The 17,505-nt window shown below is 54.2% G+C and overlaps 4 protein-coding genes across 4 annotated transcripts, besides 1 other annotated feature; 2 read left to right on the top strand and 2 right to left on the bottom strand.

Annotated features, from left to right (window-relative positions):
- Positions 1-2,275: 2,275 nt before the first annotated feature.
- On the bottom strand, positions 2,276-4,119 carry CTAM01_03605 (FAD binding domain-containing protein; the record flags this gene model as incomplete). The annotated part of the gene is made up of 3 exons (XM_060519639.1): positions 2,276-2,312; positions 2,476-3,579; positions 3,650-4,119. The coding sequence occupies 3 exons, from the start codon at positions 4,117-4,119 to the stop codon at positions 2,276-2,278; spliced, it is 1,611 nt and encodes a 536-aa protein (XP_060385845.1).
- A 2,875-nt stretch (positions 4,120-6,994) lies between these two features.
- Positions 6,995-8,718, top strand: CTAM01_03604 (cytidylyltransferase; the record flags this gene model as incomplete). Its single annotated transcript, XM_060519638.1, has 4 exons — positions 6,995-7,530; positions 7,639-7,989; positions 8,091-8,493; positions 8,584-8,718. The coding sequence occupies 4 exons, from the start codon at positions 6,995-6,997 to the stop codon at positions 8,716-8,718; spliced, it is 1,425 nt and encodes a 474-aa protein (XP_060385844.1).
- A 2,065-nt stretch (positions 8,719-10,783) lies between these two features.
- On the bottom strand, positions 10,784-11,112 carry CTAM01_03603 (uncharacterized protein; the record flags this gene model as incomplete). The annotated part of the gene is made up of 2 exons (XM_060519637.1): positions 10,784-10,840; positions 10,912-11,112. 2 exons carry the CDS (start codon positions 11,110-11,112, stop codon positions 10,784-10,786), a joined length of 258 nt encoding a protein of 85 aa, XP_060385843.1.
- Positions 11,113-13,757: 2,645 nt separating this feature from the next.
- Positions 13,758-13,844: a sequence feature (Short protein (CTAM01_03602, KAK1506267.1) was converted to a misc_feature.).
- A 2,686-nt stretch (positions 13,845-16,530) lies between these two features.
- CTAM01_03601 (uncharacterized protein) lies at positions 16,531-17,257 on the top strand (the record flags this gene model as incomplete). Its single annotated transcript, XM_060519636.1, has 2 exons — positions 16,531-16,708; positions 16,770-17,257. The coding sequence occupies 2 exons, from the start codon at positions 16,531-16,533 to the stop codon at positions 17,255-17,257; spliced, it is 666 nt and encodes a 221-aa protein (XP_060385842.1).
- Between the last annotated feature and the right edge of the window lie 248 nt (positions 17,258-17,505).

Here is a 17,505-nt window from a genome sequence, read left to right as displayed (position 1 = left end):
TATTAAGTTGGGGGCCGCAGCGGCCGCGCGCGCGGCTCTGGGGCGGGAGGTGGAGGTGGAGTCGAAGTGGGAGTGGGAGGAGAGGAGGAAGGGCCCAGAGAAAACCAGGCACTCGACTCAGGTCCAGGGCAAGGTGAGGTCTAAGAAAGTATATCGAAGCATCCTTGGAGGAATGGTTGCAGAACGGCCATACCTTGTCACATACCGGCCCGATGGGGGGGACCAGCGAGAGGGAGTCCGCGCGAAGCGGGAAACCCGGGTGATAGTATAGCATTGAAGACGCGGCCTCCACCTCTTCCTCTCTCTCTCCACTCCTTCTCTTCGCCTACGGTCTTGGATGAGACCGGGGAAGAATAAAGATCCAAGGTCGGTGTCTCCGGATGAACCGAACGTCGGTTGTTTCTGTTCTCGCTTTCGGGATGAGGTAAGCGGGCTCGACGCATGGGCTCATGTTGGATCTCTTGGCGAAAGCCCCTCTGTGGTAGGTGTTCCAGAGAGATGAAGCGTGAAGGAACATATTAGGTGGTGCGATGGTGTGGTATACGTCTAATTGTAAACACGAGGTGGGGAATCGCTGCGGTCTATCTGGTGCTGTACCTGATGGTACCTAGATCCTCGGACTATTGGTGGCCTTGGAAACAATGTCAGATATACCGGATATCTTATTTCGTCCAAACATGGCGCGATTCTATTTTCGAGTGCTTTCTACTCGCCACCAATGTTGGCCATCGGTACGGATAGATGAGCTCCTCTCGCCAAGCCAGGAACATATCGAAATTAGTGAGATAACGGGATTGAGTTCTAGACTAATTCACAGCCACGCGGGTACCTTTTATCGCATTGGTGTATCTGGGACCTCGGCAGATGGTGGTGTAGATGAAAGATGGAAAGTTTGAATCTCACTAAGCACACTTCGGGTCAAATGGGATACGAGTGGAGTAAGTCGACCTGAACGTCAATGAAGCCAATAGGGCGGAACCGGCGGAATGGTAGGTCTTGCGCGGCATGTTTACGGAGACTAGGGCTGCGATAGCTGAAGATTATTTGATTATGAACGCGCCATCTGGCATCAATAGCCAAAGACATGGTGTAACATGGCTTGGTCCGGAAGATGACGAATATCGAGGAGATGTCGTATGTACCCGGGTCCGAGAAGTCCGGGACTCCGCACCATACTTCGGGCCGGTGACCAATGCCGACAGATAACTGAAGCGGACTTTCGGTCAACGTCGTTGTTCCTATATGGTGGGAGCTTAGTCACAGGTCATTTATTCGACTTTATGTCAGTCCGTATAACAGACTGGAGGCAGCGATGTTGCTCACTGATGTCCTGACTGGTAATTGAGGCAGGCTTTCTTCCATTGGTGAGATAAGTCTGAGTGGTGCTTGAATGCCTTTCAGCATGCTCGTACTCTCCAAGTGTTTATGAAACTGTTAGACCTGTGGCTGTTTGCCAAAAGTCCACCTAACAGCAACACGTATTCGGAGATGATATGTCAATTGGGTTCCGTCAATCAAGACACGGCGTACTTGTGACGTTCAGCAGTGTGGTATCCAATTTTTCTTTCCAATGTCCTAAAACTATAGGAGATAGACATTAGGCATTGTCTTGACGCCGCAAAGAGTTACAGGGAGTACATGGTTTATGGATAGACAGACAAACAACACCGCACGGATCAGTTGAGACAGGCCTGATGAGTATGAATACTTGCTAAAAGTCAAATGAAGCTAATCGCCACAATTATACCACAAGGGATACGAAGGTCTTGATTGAGGGATCTGCACTCCCCCAAGATATGAAGATGTGCCCCATATGCCTTTCTGTCTTCAGCAAGATTGTGTCTCTACCACCGAAGATATCACCACACTCTGCCTCTTCAACCTGTTTTCCCTAACGTATTCTCCATGTGATTTACCTCAGAAGCCCAGGAAGATGGTAAGACGCGTGGTGTTGATAAGAAAAAGGGTTAAGTGGAGGGCATACTTGTAATTCGAACGAGCCGTCTTGGCCGGAATGTTCCTTCAGTTGAGTCGCGGCCAAACTTGAGGACTCTGCTCCCAAGCAAGCCAAAAAGCCGAATGAGCGAACGTGTTTGTACTTCTAACATTCCCAGACGCCAGTCTTGGTTTTTTTCTTATAGTACGTGGCCATACCCGAATTTGATAGTATCGGACGCCAGATGAGGTCGCTCCAAGAACTCTTGTAATGGCCATTCGGCCTATTTCGCAGCCTTTGGTTCATACCCAGCAAATGCTTGCTCCCCTCTAGATAATCTCAATGAATGACGGACTCCATGTTTCGACACCTGAGGCTAGAAGAAAGATCGAGAGGTTAAAGGAACCATCATGGCCTTAAAGTACTCTCTTGAGGTATTGTTCATCTTTGTCTCGTTCAATTGTCATCAAGGCTACTACCAATCACCATCCCCCGCTGTAATCAAGCTATCAAATCTGTTCCCCCTACCCGTCACGAACCTCATCTTCTCATCACTCATGTCAGACCCCCCCGGTACATCACCAGTCCGATCCGGAAGAATATCCTCGATAGCCCACGCAATCCTCTCAGCACCCGCCCGGGCGCCCGCGAGATTAGCCGCGCCGGGTCCCAGACGTAGCGCGGCAAGTCTTCCCGACAAAAACAGCGGCACGTCTTTTGACCATTTCAGGTCGTCGTCGATGCACGGCAAGCCTCCGTGGCCGTGGATGGGATGCTCACGTAGCATCGTCTGCAAGTACGGCAAGCTCGCATAATCCGTCTGCACGCCCGTAGCAAAGTAAATGAAGTCCATACCCGGCAGGTCACCATCAGCAGCCGGCGGCTCCGTCTTGACGTTCCACACCTTCTTCTCCTCGTCAAAATGAGCCTCGGATAGTTTGGTGTTCGTCAAGAGACGCAAGCTGCCCTTTGCGATATGCTGCTTCAACCGCTTCTGGTATGGCGGCGTGATGCTGCCTCCGCCCCGGGCGCTCTGAATCTGCTGCAGCCTCTCTTCATCCGAGTCCGCGGACCAAAAGTACGCCTGCTCCACGTTGCGGAATTTGCCCATCCACGCGAGGTCGATATCAAACGGCTTCACTTTGCAAGGGCCGCGCATGAGGTGCCAGACTTTAGTCACGCCGCGCCGGATAGCCAGGTCAGACAACTGCGCCGACGTCAACCCGCCGCCCACGACAAGGACGTTTGTCGTCTTCTTTGCGGAGATCTTGGCCTGCACGACCGGGTCGGGGAACTTTTGGATCTGCATGCTGTGGCAGACCTGAGGCGGCGCCGCGCAACCCGGTTCACTGCTGAGGCCTAGGACGGGAGGGATCGTGGGCGCGTTGGCTGGGCCGACGGCCAGGACGACTGTTCTCGCGTAGTGCGTTCCCTTGTTTGTGTGAACGGCAAAGAGGTTTGCGTCTGGGGAGACTTGCTTGACGGTGCGGTATTGGATATCCTCCACCTTTTCGTTTTGGATGAGGCCTTCGCGGAGGCCGTAGCGGTCGACGATGCATTCGCAGTGGTTGGCGAAGAGGTTTGTGGGAGGCGTGAAGTAATCTTTGCGGTCTCGTTCGTCGACTTCAACGACGGCGTGTTGTCTGTGAGAAAGCCATGTTAACATCGGTTGTACAGAGATACAGGTGCAAGGAGCGAGGTGTTGCTGCTTACTTTGGGTTTCGTGACTTGAGCCTCGCCTTGCGCAAATGCTTGCTAATCTCTTTTCCGACGCACGCCCGAAGCTCCTGTAACTCATTTTCCTGGTTCCTCTCGTGAGCTCTGGCGAGCAGGGCGTCGCGATCACTCGGGTCAACGTGGAAGAACATGGGGCTCCGGAGGTGAGTGATGTCGAACGTCTTGAAGAGACGGTTCCAGCGGTTCATCCACTCGTCGCCCGTGGCGTCCAAGACCAGCGTCGAGTACCGCTGGCTGCGTTCCGGTGTCCTCTTCTCAATGATGTTGCCGTTTCGTCTGTTCTTCAGGGGCATGCGGCGGCCGTACTTGCGGATCCAGTGATACCGCTGGTGTTCTTCGTCTGTGAAGAGGGCTGAGGGAGAGTGTTCACATAGGCGGGAGGCAACGGCTAGGCCGCAGGGGCCGGCGCCGATGATGAGAACGTCGTGGATGAATGCTTCTGTCATGGTGAGATGGAGTCAGAAGCCAGTGAACAGCATGTAATGCGAGAGGTAGTCGAAGGGAGGCAACTCTCGCGGGATTCGGGCGGTTTTGTTTGCCATCTCATTACTTCTTGCCCCGAACCTGCCTCCCTCAGTCACCTCGTCACAAGGGACTTCCACTTACAGCTATGTCAACCTTGATGGCCAGCTACAGACAGCTGTGAAGCCAATGATAGGCAGAGACGATGGCCGTGATCCCTGTCCGGGATGTTTCTGATGGCTCCATCTCAGCGCTGGGAACCTTGATGGCCAACGGAATGGAGCAGAATGAGGCAATGGCGGCAGGTAGAACGATTCATGAGTGTGATATGTTTCTCACGAGTACCATCTCGAGAGAGAGGGATAAAGGCATAACGAACATTTTTTTAGCGAGTGTGGGAGGGCATTCGAAATCTGTAGATACCGAGATGAGCCGAGGCGCACCGGACTCTGTAACACAACTCTCGCGGTAGCCAACACATTGCTGCACCAATGATTTGCTATGGCCGTACGCCCTCAAAGCCGATGCCTAGGACTCAAGCACCTCTGATAAGCATGGCCTAGCTATTCTGGGAGTGGGCGTATTCTGAATAGCCTTGGTAGGATACGGCGTGTTGCCGGATGTTGACCCGAACTGGTGCTCCGCGTGGCTCCACAACCGGCGATCGTCCGGAAATCCACTCATTCCGGTCACCGATCACTCGACCGGCTGGTTGTCTCCGCCCGTGCCACTTCGCCCAGTTTCTACGCCGACCTGGACTGGAGTCATTCCATGGGCCGAAGTCACGGAATAGAGTCGTGCCAAATCGAAATACCTCACCTCATCCAAGATTGCCAATCAGTCACCAATTCATGCAGCGGTTATATCCCAGCCAGGTGGGTCGAACATGGAGACGCATTAACCTTCTGCTGTTCATTTTGATATACAGACCTTGCTCGCATAGTTGCCCATTTCGATGCTTGGAGTAGTAAACATGACGTCGTCGATGGTTTACGATATTACAGCAATGGTGCTCCCGCCAGCAAAGGTTGGTTACATGCTCAGAGGTTGCCAGATGCAACTCGGATCGACCCGAGGTTCACCCGAACCACCACGTGTCGACTTGTCGCATCCCTTTTGGCTCTCCCATTTGGCAGGCGTCCGTGGAAGTGACAACTGGCAGCATTGGCTTCAGAAACGGTACGTATTCTTTCCAGTCCCAGAACAGAGAGCTCCTTCTCCGTGCGGCCGTTCCCCCTTCCTCCACATGAAAGAACCCACATCCTCCCCAACAAAACTCGTCATCCCTGCCGGGCAGAATTGACCCGCAAAAGCATTTTTTTGCGTCCATTTGGTATTCGAACATTGACTGGTGTCAGCCAAGCCACGACGTCCTTTCTGGCTCCTCCCTCGACGTAATTGTGCAGTGCATAGCTCAGTTCAGCCACACAGCACGATGACGCCACTTCCTTGCACAACGCTGGCAATTACGACAGAATCCGCCTCCAAGTCCAGCAAGACCAGCTGTGCAGGGGAGATGAGGGAGAAAGCACCAGCTGCACAAGCTTGGAGCCACAACACAAGCCGCAAATTTCCCATCGGGGTGTTCTTGCTCTCCATCCCGTCACCTTCGACCCCCCTGCTCCTACCTGTGCTGTGTATGGCATGCCCCGTGCTCCTCTAACGAACAATGGACGCGGACAGGGAACAAATGCGTGCCCCGGAATTCTTTCACAGCGTTGGAAATAGGAGGGGTGCATACTAAGATATTTCTGAGTTCTTTTTTGGTGCTGGAACACTGTGGCATGGTCGCGTAGAAATTGTAAGCGTGGTTTCGTGTATGGCCAAATCTCGATGAGCATCGTGGTATCTTCCCAAGTCGTGACACGCGACTGTGGTCTAGACTCAGTAGATACGAAGGAAGGGCGCTATCCAATAAACCAAGGATTCAAGCTCAAAATCACAAGTCAAAAAAGAAGAAGCTCTTGTTTGATACCAGACAATCTACCCGCGCTTGACGAAGCTTCAAGTCCTACACCGCAGCAGTTCAGCTACCACAATTGACACTCTCGATCCATCATCAATAACCAGCCAGGGCCAACCTTAAAAAAAGTTTCAATCCCGTGGTCCGCGTCCCGCCGACCGGACAAGACGCTCCTTCCCCCACTAGCTGCAGGTCTGCTTCCGTCGGGTATCATCATATGCGCATCTGCCTCCTCTTGACTTCGCAATCTCTCAATCACCCGAGCACCACCTCCTACTGGACTGGACTGGCCTTGCCATAACCGCGTAAGTGTACACCGACTACCAACTTAACGCCTTCCCTCCTCCTTCATGTCCCATTGCCCTGCCCGTCAAGCATCGGGTATCCTGCAGCTCTGCTTCGTTGGCACTTTGCACCAAACAGAAGCCGTGTCTACTTCCCCCCTTGCCCCGACCCGTCTGTCTGTCCATCTAGTCTGTCCTGTCCTGTCACGTCCTCGCCTTTCCGTCTTTTGCCCACGGCATCATAATCATCATCATCATCATCATTGCCTTACCCACCCCTCCTAACATTTCTAAACCAAGGCACGACACCCACACCTTTGGGAAATCTAGAAACCCAGCTCCAACTTCTCCTGAGCCGAGACACCTACCAGCCTGCAAATCCAACTTTCCCATACCCTACGACATAGTACGCCGATCTACAGGGAACACCTCGCTCGACCCATACAAACCCCCTTCCTTACCTAAGTCGCAACTAGCAAGTTCACGCGGGAGGACGCCAGAGGCCTGCTGCTTGACGACACATACTACCTCACCACCACCACCAGCAAGCAAAACCATCTTCCCACCTCGCAACCTGCCCCCTCACACACACTACGCACAAATAAAGACACCATGTCTTCTCCCTCAGGTTCCTCGGCAGCAGGCAAGCGGAAACGCACCAACGCGACAAACCCCACCAACATGCCCGACGTCGCCGACACAGTCGACGCCGCCCTCCAGGCCTCGTCGCGAGATGCCTCGGGCGAGGAGGGTGACAGCACCGCTCCCGAGTCCGGCCGTATCGCCGGCCACCGCAAGAACGACTCCACATCCGCCGGCCACCCTCCTAAGAGGCAACGTGCCAACTCGGAGCGTTCTCACGAGACGAGCGCCAACAACCTGCAGACCGCCGCCGCCGCGCAGGACCACTCCCTCGACCCTGGTGAACCCAGCGACACCACCGAGGCCAGCGTCGACATTGCCGAGCGCGTCGGCCGCAAGAACAGCCGCAAGCAGGTCTCGATAAAGGAGGACGAGAAGGATGAGGCCATGCCGCCCCCGCCCACTGGCAAGCTCACCCACCCCGTGGGCTTCAGAACCAACGATCCTCCTACTGGCCGGGCCGTCAGGGTGTACGCCGACGGAGTCTTTGATCTCTTCCATCTCGGGTAAGTCTAAACGTCGCGGAAGACAATGGAGCTCGCTTCCAACGTGTCTCCCCCCCCCCCCCTCCGGCAAGGAATTTGGTCATACTGACTCTCTTGCCCCTCGCGCAGTCACATGCGCCAGCTTGAGCAGGCGAAGAAGGCTTTCCCCGACACCTACCTCATCGTCGGCGTCACTGGTGACGCCGAGACGCACAAGCGCAAGGGTCTGACGGTCCTCTCCGGCGCCGAGCGCGCAGAGACCGTCCGGCATTGCAAGTGGGTGGACGAGGTTATTGAGAGTTGTCCATGGATTGTCACGCCCGAATTCCTCGACGAGCACAAGATCGACTACGTCGCCCACGATGACCTGCCCTACGGTGCCGACGAAGGCGACGACATCTACAGGCCTATCAAGGAGGCTGGAAAGTTCCTTGTTACTCAGCGCACAGAAGGTGTCAGCACGACCGGTATCATTACCAAGTACGTCTAAATCCTCCGGATTATCTCGTCGTCTGTTTCGTCTCTATATTGCTGCTTGGAAGTTATGGCTATGAACAACTACTAACAGCTGCCTTGACCAGGATCGTGCGCGATTACGAAAAGTACATTGCTCGTCAGTTCAAGCGCGGTACGTCGCGCCAGGAGCTCAACGTCAGCTGGATCAAGAAGAACGAGCTCGACCTCAAGCGCCACGTCCAGGAGCTGCGCGATAACATCCGCACAAACTGGTCTACTACCGGTCAGGAGCTCTCTCGCGAGCTGCGCCAGTTCTGGCCCGCCTCCCGGCCGCAATCCCCAGCGCCCTCTGCTCGCACCGCCTACATCCAGAACGGCGACCTCCTGGCCGCCGCAAACGCCAACGCGAGCAAGTCCCGCCTCAGCGTCGAGATACCGACCACGCCTGGTGGCACGCCCGCCGCGACGCAGTCCAATGACTTTATCACGGGTTACGCATTGGGTCTCGTCGGTGGCGTCCGCTCATGGGTAATTTTTACCTCATCCCCGTCTCCATTGGAAATGCCACCACGAAGCACACTTCATTTTGGATACCTTAGCTGACAACGCCACGCACAGATGACCAAGAGCAAGCGAAGCGACCAAGATAGCCCCAGCCGTCGCAACAGCGACGATGAGTCAGAGAGCGACGGTAAGAGCCCCCGTGGCCGGGTCGTTCCTCAACAGTCTACCGCCGCGGCGAGCACCTCATAATTCACCGAGATCATACTCCCTCATACCTAATTACTATTGCACCGAGTGGGAGAGAGAGAGAGAGAGAGAGAGAGAGAGAGAGAGAGAGAGAGAGAGAAAGAGAGATCGAGGAGGAAAATGAACGGACTTGAATGGTCTACACAAAAACGCAAGAGAATGATGCTGGAACACACGCGCCCACGCAACCCCACGTTTTGACTAACTACCTGTTGTTGTACTTATTATTGTTGGGCACTCTTCGTTGTCGAAAAAGGAAGAGAAATGGCGTTTTGAGAGTGTCTTGTTACGTTACCTTGAGAGGGCAACTCTGTGGCAAAAGCCCCCTCTCTTTTGGTTATTTTATTGCATAGAGATCTGCTACTATCGCCACATAGCTAACTTATCCTCCACGAAAAGAAAACCTCAAATTGCCGAAACTTCCTCATGAGGCAGGCCGCGTGCTTGTCTATCTACCTGAATCACGTGAACTACCTAGCTTGGGCAGGAGAGGTTGTGAACTACAGAAAATCATGAGCCTGAGTGAAGAAACTGTCTGTTCAGAGACTTTGTTCCGGCAACATGGATGGCTACCTAGGATACCTATGTGCCTTGATGGGTCACCAAGCCACTGGTAACTCCATACTCAGGTGCTCAGGTCTCAAGTGGCCACGAAGCTCCGTTTGCACTCTAGAAGGGGGAAATGCGTGTCATACTCGCAGGGCAAAAGATCCGGGGTTCGCAAATCATCCCAACTTTTGGACCAGAGCTTCTAATGCTGGGATGGACCTGGCTCGTAAAGCTACCTTGGGCCGTTGAGCTGCTTCCCGCTCTTACCCTTTTCCCCCTCCCGCATACCTACTTACCTAGCAAAGGCCACCTCCTCACAGGCGCACACCCCGCGAATCGGGGCGGTGACCGACACCTGCTCCGTGCTGTGCCATTGTGGTTTTACACTTTCTACTGGCCCCCAAGATTTAACCGCCGCGAACTTTTGACTACGTTCCCATCACATACGGTGGTGATTTACATGATGTGACGACAATGAGATGATGCTTTCACGCTTCTGCCTTACCACGGCACCCTCGGCTTAGGGCCGTTCGTCACATCCGACATGCGTCTGCCTTGACGCCCGCGGGGAGCTGCCGGATCGTGGATTTCCTTCAAGATGGGGAGGCGTGGGCGTGGTATGTGGCAATGTCGTCCTTGATCGTCTCACCACAGGGTAAACACAGTTGGGTGATAGTAGCATCCATTCCGGCAGAGCTCCTCTGGGCTGATCAGTTGGGGGCGTGCCCATACTCACGGGATAGAGGTCTTTGTTTCAAGTAGACGGACGGGAGGCGTTGGCAGCTCGTTAACCCGTCATCTTTAGCGGATGGGCCCGTCCAGGCCGCTAGGCGCATCGTGAGGCTGAATATCCCCCGCGCCAAAATTCGTGCCAACGTTCGTGGCGCTGAACGGCAGGATGTGATCCTCATCCAAAGGCACGGTTCGTCGCATGATTCGCACTAGCGTGATGATAGAAAGCCAAGGGTATGGTTCGCCGGGAGACCTACCTTCCTGGTTGGAGCATCAAGTATTCCGGGGTTACCTTCGGGACATCATTAACCAGGTAGAGGACGGGTCAAGCACCCGGGCCGCGAAGTGGCGATAGTAGAAGAGTGTAGGTTGGCACGGTATTCCATGTCCTTGCCCTCTGGTGACGGATCAAAGGTTCCAACGGCCTTCGCACTCGCACCCGAACCTAGCGGGTGAGCCTATCAGGGCCGAACGGGATGTGCGTTTCTCGGCCGCAAGCCAGGTCGCCCGTTCCAACTGCACGTCTCGCCAAGGAGCATGTTGGAAGCGGTAGAGACCAAAGGGTGAAAGTCTTTCTTGCTGATCACCGCCCACGGGGATGGTTCGGCAACGCTCCTTGCCGTTTCCCCCCATGGGACCAACCACTACCATGTCAAGCTCAACGTTCTTCCCCTCTAGGCCAGACTCCAAACCCCTCGTAGTGTCATTAATGTGAACAGGTCAAGGCCTTGCGGCCGTAGACGAAAGAGGCAATAGACTCGTGCATTGTCCAGGTCGAGAGCATCCTTTATTTTCGAACACGAGGTTTCAACGTTGCGGTTTCGTTCAGCTCTCCGTTGGGGTCCTGTTTCGACATGAAGGCATGGCGTAGATTCGCATATTCACGCGGCTACTCGTTCCTTGCATCCCGCATACCGAATCGTGACCTGGCCAAGTTTCGCCGCACTCCGACTCGAGCATGGTACCTGCATGGCTGCAGCTCGGGCCCGCGAGCAAAGAGGCTCCGCTACGGATCGTGAGAGCTGCTTCGACAGCTGATCCTTCGGATGTGTATGGCATCATGGGGTCCGCAGCTGTCAAGCAGGTACACACAGCCGACGTTCGAATACGGGGCATGGCGCATACTGTTACCTCCAGCGACAAGGCAGCAGCTTAGGGCGCTGAGTGTTGTTGCCTCTGCAAAGGAAAACACTTGTCTTCAAGATGGAGTATGTCGGCTGCGCTAATTTTGGCGCCAGGCGCGTGGCTCGTTATGGACAAGTTTGGATCCGAGGGCGTGAAGAACCTGGAGACCGGCAGTTGAGTGAGAGATGATAGGTTCCAGTGTGAAGGTGGCGTCCTAGAGTTGGTGACTCTAGCCGCCCATGGTGGGTAATGGGGGCTGAGTCTGGCGATGTGATGGGATATGCGTGACGGGAAGGCCAAGCAGTGATCCGGTGGATAGAGGGAGTGCGGGTATCCAGAGCCGCGTCGCGTGTTACCCCACGCAGCAGGAGCGGCTTGGCTCCTTCACGGCCTTCCTACCGAGGCACTGCCTCAAGAATCTAGTGTGTGCATCTCGAAATCTGTCTTTGATCTCGGATAGAAGAAAAGGTGCCGGTAAAGGGCAAGAAATTCCAGGTTGTAGCCCACTCCTCGGATAGCAAGGCTACGGCCCGCAGGTAAAACGCGCCATTGGTGGAAAGCTGTCGAAGAGGTTTGTTAAGACCATGTGTTGAGCATGGCAAACACGCCTTAGTCCGCAGGAACACGAGGAATCCCTCGCTCCGGGCCGCTCGACAGGATCCTTCCAACGGCCGAACAACTGTAGTGCGATTCTCGTCAGCTGGATTACGGATCCCGTGAAGAGCACTCAAGGTTGTTCAGATGCATCGCCTGATCGATGTCGCCTTTGCACAGTATTTACACCGGGAAAATTCTTGCTTTGTCAAGAGCTTGAACCGTGTAGAGTTGGTAAAACCCGGGCTAGAGAAGGGCTCTGGATAAACAAAGCTGTTGCCGATCGGACAACTTCTTCGATTCTCTCGGCCGCTGAGTTGGACGGCCGCGTCGGGCGGTAAAGACATGCGCAGGCTAGTTTGACAATCGGTCGTCGATTACGTGAAGCTGTTTGATGACTTGCAGCAAGGCAGTGTGAGTGAAGGATAGCACCACTGATAGCCTTGACAGTAGGTAAGGTGCGATGAGTGTCCGTGGCTGATGCGGGTTGGCTGACATCCAACCGAGAGAAGAGCCGTGGGGTGGGTGTGTTGCTTCTGCCAGAGCAAGAACGGGAGACGTGTCTGTCTGGTGAGGAGAGAACAGTCCGCGATCGTCGATCCTGGGGCTTGCTGGGCCGCCCTATGCCATGCAACAACCGTGGTGATGGAATAGGAAGAAATGCAATGCATCGCGGATCGGGCTATGTCGTGAACGCCTCAGGGCAAGGATGCCATGGTGGACTGCAGTGTGTCGTGCGACCAAATGGACACTGTAGTGGGTGTAATCGAGCTGTGCCAGATGGTTCGCAGCTGGGCCGGGAAGCGGTGCAATCCAATGTCTTCAGATGACAGTGGCAGAACCAACTGGTTGGATCAGGCTGCAGATGAGACCAGTGTGCAATGTCAGGGTACCAATTTGGATCCGGGTCGCCCATTTAGCTCGCTACCTGTTGTACAGAGTAGCACCCGGAGCTTAGAATATCTAGGTGGCAGATGGCAGCACTTGTCGGATTGTGCCAAAAGAATATCTCGACTGCAGAACGCTGCCGAGTAAGATGATTTGATAGTAATACCGGTATGTGACGAGATGTGATGGATCTTTTGCCCTCTTTGCAAAGCGGGGAGCCGTTGGTCCTGGCGCTCCCCTGGGTTCTCATGTCCAACATGGCTAAACAGCTGTTAACAATAACAAAATGCAAAAATTTTCATTGGTGATGTAGATCGAAAACTGGATTTCGTCGACGGGCTGGTACATGGTAGTGATGATGCGAATTTCAAGTATGGAGTCCTAGACTTGCATGGCAGAGGTCAATCCGGTTCGTTTCCGCGTTCATGCTGGATGTCTAGGTCAAACGAGGCTTGAACAAATGGGGTCGCCGCGGCCGTTGACAGCTTGATTTCTTTTTGGGACGAAGTTGGTGTGGTGAGACCCCTGTTCAAATGTCGTCGGTGTGATGGTCAGCCAACGGGATCAAGCCGGGAGACGGAAGTCGGCTGCTAAAAATACCACTGGGTTAAGCGCCGACCCTTGTCTCCCTTTCCCCCCCTCCCCTGCCTTCATATTGCCGGCCACCTCGAATCACGGAAACTCTGGCAAGCCGCAAGGCGACGATGGGCATCTTAGGTAATGAGCCTGGCAGGCACTTCCGGTGGGGACCAACTCAATTTTCACGGTCGCTGAGGTGATCCATCCCCAATCAATTCATTACCAAATATCTGTAGAAGTGTACTGTGTAAGTGAAGGTTCCGCCAAATAGGCCAAGACCAAAAGTAGGGCAGTGTGCTGCAATGTCATGACTTAGACTTATACCGCCATTTAGGATGAGCCGGGCACTTCCCGCGGGATTCTCTCCACCATGTTGAATTACATCTTGGCTGAATTATGGATGCGGCGCAGAGGTGATAGACATCGAGTTCTCTGGACAGAAAAGGTATGGAGGCAGTATACGATTGCGCCGTGAAGAAAATGCAACGGCGTGCAAGCCAAAGGGTCGCAGTAGGAATCCAGGCGCAGAGCGGCACAGAAAGCGTTGGATAAAGAAATCCGGCTCGATGTGGGCGTTATGGACGGACGGACTGGTAGTGGGCAATGATTAATGGCAAGGCATCAACGGAGCCCCAAGGACCCAAAGACCCAAAGACGTCCATGCCCGGGCCCCAGTTCCAACCGACAGATTGTCGGCCGCAATGCGCCTTCCCAGGATCGAAGGCGACGTTGACACCTTAAGGCAAGGTGAGGTGCCTTACGTGCGAGTTTACGTGCGGAACCCTAGCGCACGATGTTGGCAAGGGCGACAGTAAGGTAGGTACCTCAAGGCTCAAGGTAAGGTCGAAGCTGCCCCTCATCGAGTCCGAGCCGCCCCAGTGAGGTCCACGGGAGTTGGTGCCTTCCATTCGGAAAATCTGCGGTCCAGGTCCAGCCAACCTAAAGCACCTCAGCGGCGGTAAGGTGCGAACATACGGAGTAGTGAGTACCTGCCTACCCAAGGACCGGTAAGGTAGGAACAATGGACCAGAGTCACAACGGTCCGGTCGATCCTTCCTCTTCCCGTCCTCGACGTGACCTTTGATAGCTTTCGTCTCTCCACCATCCAACTCGCGACCGTTTGACAACCAACAAAAGCTTGGAAACTTGCGACCGCCACTCCGAAGCTTCTTTGCCAGTTCCCAGAGCTCATCGAGCTAGCTACCTTATTCTACCGATAGCTTGATTTTTGCTGCCCAAGCATGGCCATCCTTTCTCCTATCTTTCCTGACCTTGCCAATCGTACCTACACTAGCAGAAGCGAACGTATCCCTCCCCCTCCCGGAACCACCCCTCATCAGCCCATCGCTTCATCACCTCATTCCTTAGCTCAGCTCCGAGATATCTCATGCAGCTTCAGCTACCTTTTCCGAATCCCAAGCTCGACAACAGTCCCAATCATGCGCCCGGAATATCGAATCCTGAAACGGACCCCATCCGCGCAAGAATTAAGATGCCCGCAACACCCCTCACCGGGAGCCAGCTCCGAGACTTAAGGTTTCGCCGGTATATTGCTCATCATCGGTCGGTCCGGCCCCCAACATGGAAAAACAGACGCATCACATCTGTCCATCTGCCCCTGAATCCTGATCTTTTCCCCCGAAAGCTGATCTGCCCGAGACCTGTGGGTCTTTACAGGGCCGTCCTCCGTTACGATCCGATGCATTTGCTGCCATGAAGCCGGTTCGGACCCCAACACTTGCGGGCATTCATATCGACGACGGCACTAGCCACGGAAGTACAGCAACTGAAACACTGAAGAATTTCTGCCCCGACGTCGCATCTCGCGCTGCCCGTTTGTTCATCCCTTGACAATGACTGGGACCGCTGCCCCCAGCCCGCAACCGGGTCCCGTCCGTCCCTGCAGCCGGCCCAGGCCGTCGGTGTGACCCCCATTGGGACATCTCCACCGCCCATGCCGACACTCGCCAAAAAGATCTTTGTGACTTTTTTTCCCTCGATAACGCACCCGAGATGCTGTGCAGCAACTTGGTCAACGTACGTACCAAGTAGCGTACCCAGCTAGCACCTTGTTAGCGTGCCTATTGTCACCAACGCTTAATCCAAATTGTGGTATTGCTACCTAGGTTCTTCCATATCGACCTTACTTATCTTTGTCACACCACGTTGATTACTTGCTAAGTTGGACTCTGCGCTCAATGTAGACATCGCTTTCGTTTCGAAGTTATTATAATAAACGACACATTTGGAAGCACAGAAACTTAATGCCACCAAAATAGGTCTCCAATGACTGGCAATTCGTTCCTCGGCACACCAATAAGGCGCTGGGCTGCGCCTAAGCCCCTGCCGTCCCCGCCGATTCGGGGCTACCCCTGTCCACCGCCCTACCTCTCCCATGTTTCTCAGCGGGCCGGCTGCTGCATGGCGTTCTCTTGGTGTTCACGTCAAAGATTGACAGCAGTCAATTGCTCGGTCGCTCGCCGCCCTCACCTTGGGCGACCGATGTTGCTATTCATTACCCCACGACCATCGGCGAACCTTCCGATTATTGCTTCAATATGATCGGCCTGTTCCTCCGTGCCCGCAACTCGGAGTCTTTGACGATCTAACAAGGAAGCGGAAAATTTCAACCTCGGGAGCCCCTGAATCATGGCACAATGATGGTCAACTCCTTCAATTTACTTCACTGGGGATCCTCGGTCCTCGGCCAGCTTGGAATCAAGCTGTATACGCCAGTGTCTGTCGGGAAGACGGCTTGTCAAATGGTTCACTATGTCTGTCTGCATGAGCTATGCGCCAAAGGTTCAAAATAGACTGCAAGCACTCGGTCACAAGTACAGTACCTATCTGTGCAGGAGCTGCTTATAGCCATCCTGGAGTCGACGGGTCACAAGACTTGTATGTATTCTCTGCTGTCGCGGTGAGCAAAAGCGACCTTGATACGCAGTCAGACAGACGCGAGACACACAGCCAGTCAGAGGGTTCACGGCTCCATATCTCCCACACAAATTGTGTAACTCGCACGCCAGTTGGCTGCTGCCTTCGCTGCCCTCCGTTACATCTCCCGCTGTTTGCTGAACTGGATCTTGGGATGGATGCCCTGCAAAGTCAAAATCCAAAAAGGGCAAGCCAGTCTAGCAGGGGTTGTTGACAGGGCAGCCGACTCATGCATGTACAGCAATGACAACGGTTTACTTTACGGTCGGGAGACTGCGCCTCATTTCGTCTGACATTTTTTTTCTCTCGCAGAATTCTCACTGTCTGTACAGCATTTCCCCCAGAAAAGACGCACTCACAGCCACTACTTTCCCACCACGGACGCTAGCGGCCGCTACTGTGGGAAACGGAATGACCGCGCTCCATTTGGCGCCGCTCTTTCTCTCGTATCTACACAGTGACGCCATTACCGCATGTTGCTATTCCTCATTGAGACCTCCGCGTTGTCTCCCGTTGAAATGGCGGCCTTGTTATGCAGTACAGGCATTTCCCATACACTGGGTAGGCAGGGTCAATAAGTCAGTCAGCGACAAGACGGGATATCTGTCTACATCCAAGGGGAAATGAAGACAAGACGTCTTGTCTGCCAGAACTGTGGGTTTCTTGGGGCCTCGCCGACATGCGACTCGGTCGATCTGGTTCAGATCTTAGACATGAGAGGAGAGACACAGACGCACACGAACGAGACGAGACGGAGAGACAGAGTCAAAATGGAAACATGACCGTCCACCTCGTCATCAACCGCGGCTACTATACATGGCCGCGGCTTTTCTTTGGGATGTGGCAGAGATCCCAGACGCGCTCATTCCGTGACATCGCGGCAATTTCATACCAAACTTGGGGAGAGACGCTGCGTGGGACCATGGGATGGGGTCCCGTCTGCCAGCCTGAGAGGGCTGAGTCGTATGACAGGCATCTGGTAACTCTACCAATCAACCCGAGGCCAAAGACAGTGGTGGGTGACCGAACCCCAGCTCGGCCGATACCCTTCGAAGGAGTGCCTTGCATTTTTTCGAGCAACCTCCATGTCCCTCCGTGTCCAACACCCTTGAATACCCATGTACATACACACAGCTGACAGGGGAAGCGAGGCCTCTAAGAAGAACAGCCTCCTTGAAGAGCTGACAGTTTCCTTCTTTACTCGCACTTCGGAAGACTTGCGTCTGCCTCCTCTCAATATAGCAATGTCTCCAACAAGCGGCAGCGGCAACAGCACCAGTATCTTTGTCTCTTCTCTTCGTTCAGTTCCATTGCATATCGACTCCGCTTAGAACCAACTGCTCTCTGCATCTCACCTCGACCCCCAGCCTGTTGTTGGACAGGCTG

The sequence above is a fragment of the Colletotrichum tamarilloi genome (assembly GCF_030869305.1).
Source record: "Colletotrichum tamarilloi strain Tom-12 chromosome Unknown Scaffold_8.1, whole genome shotgun sequence".
Lineage (NCBI taxonomy): Eukaryota > Fungi > Ascomycota > Sordariomycetes > Glomerellales > Glomerellaceae > Colletotrichum > Colletotrichum tamarilloi.
Note: the sequence above shows the minus strand (reverse complement) of the source record. Positions and strands in the feature narration are given on the sequence as shown.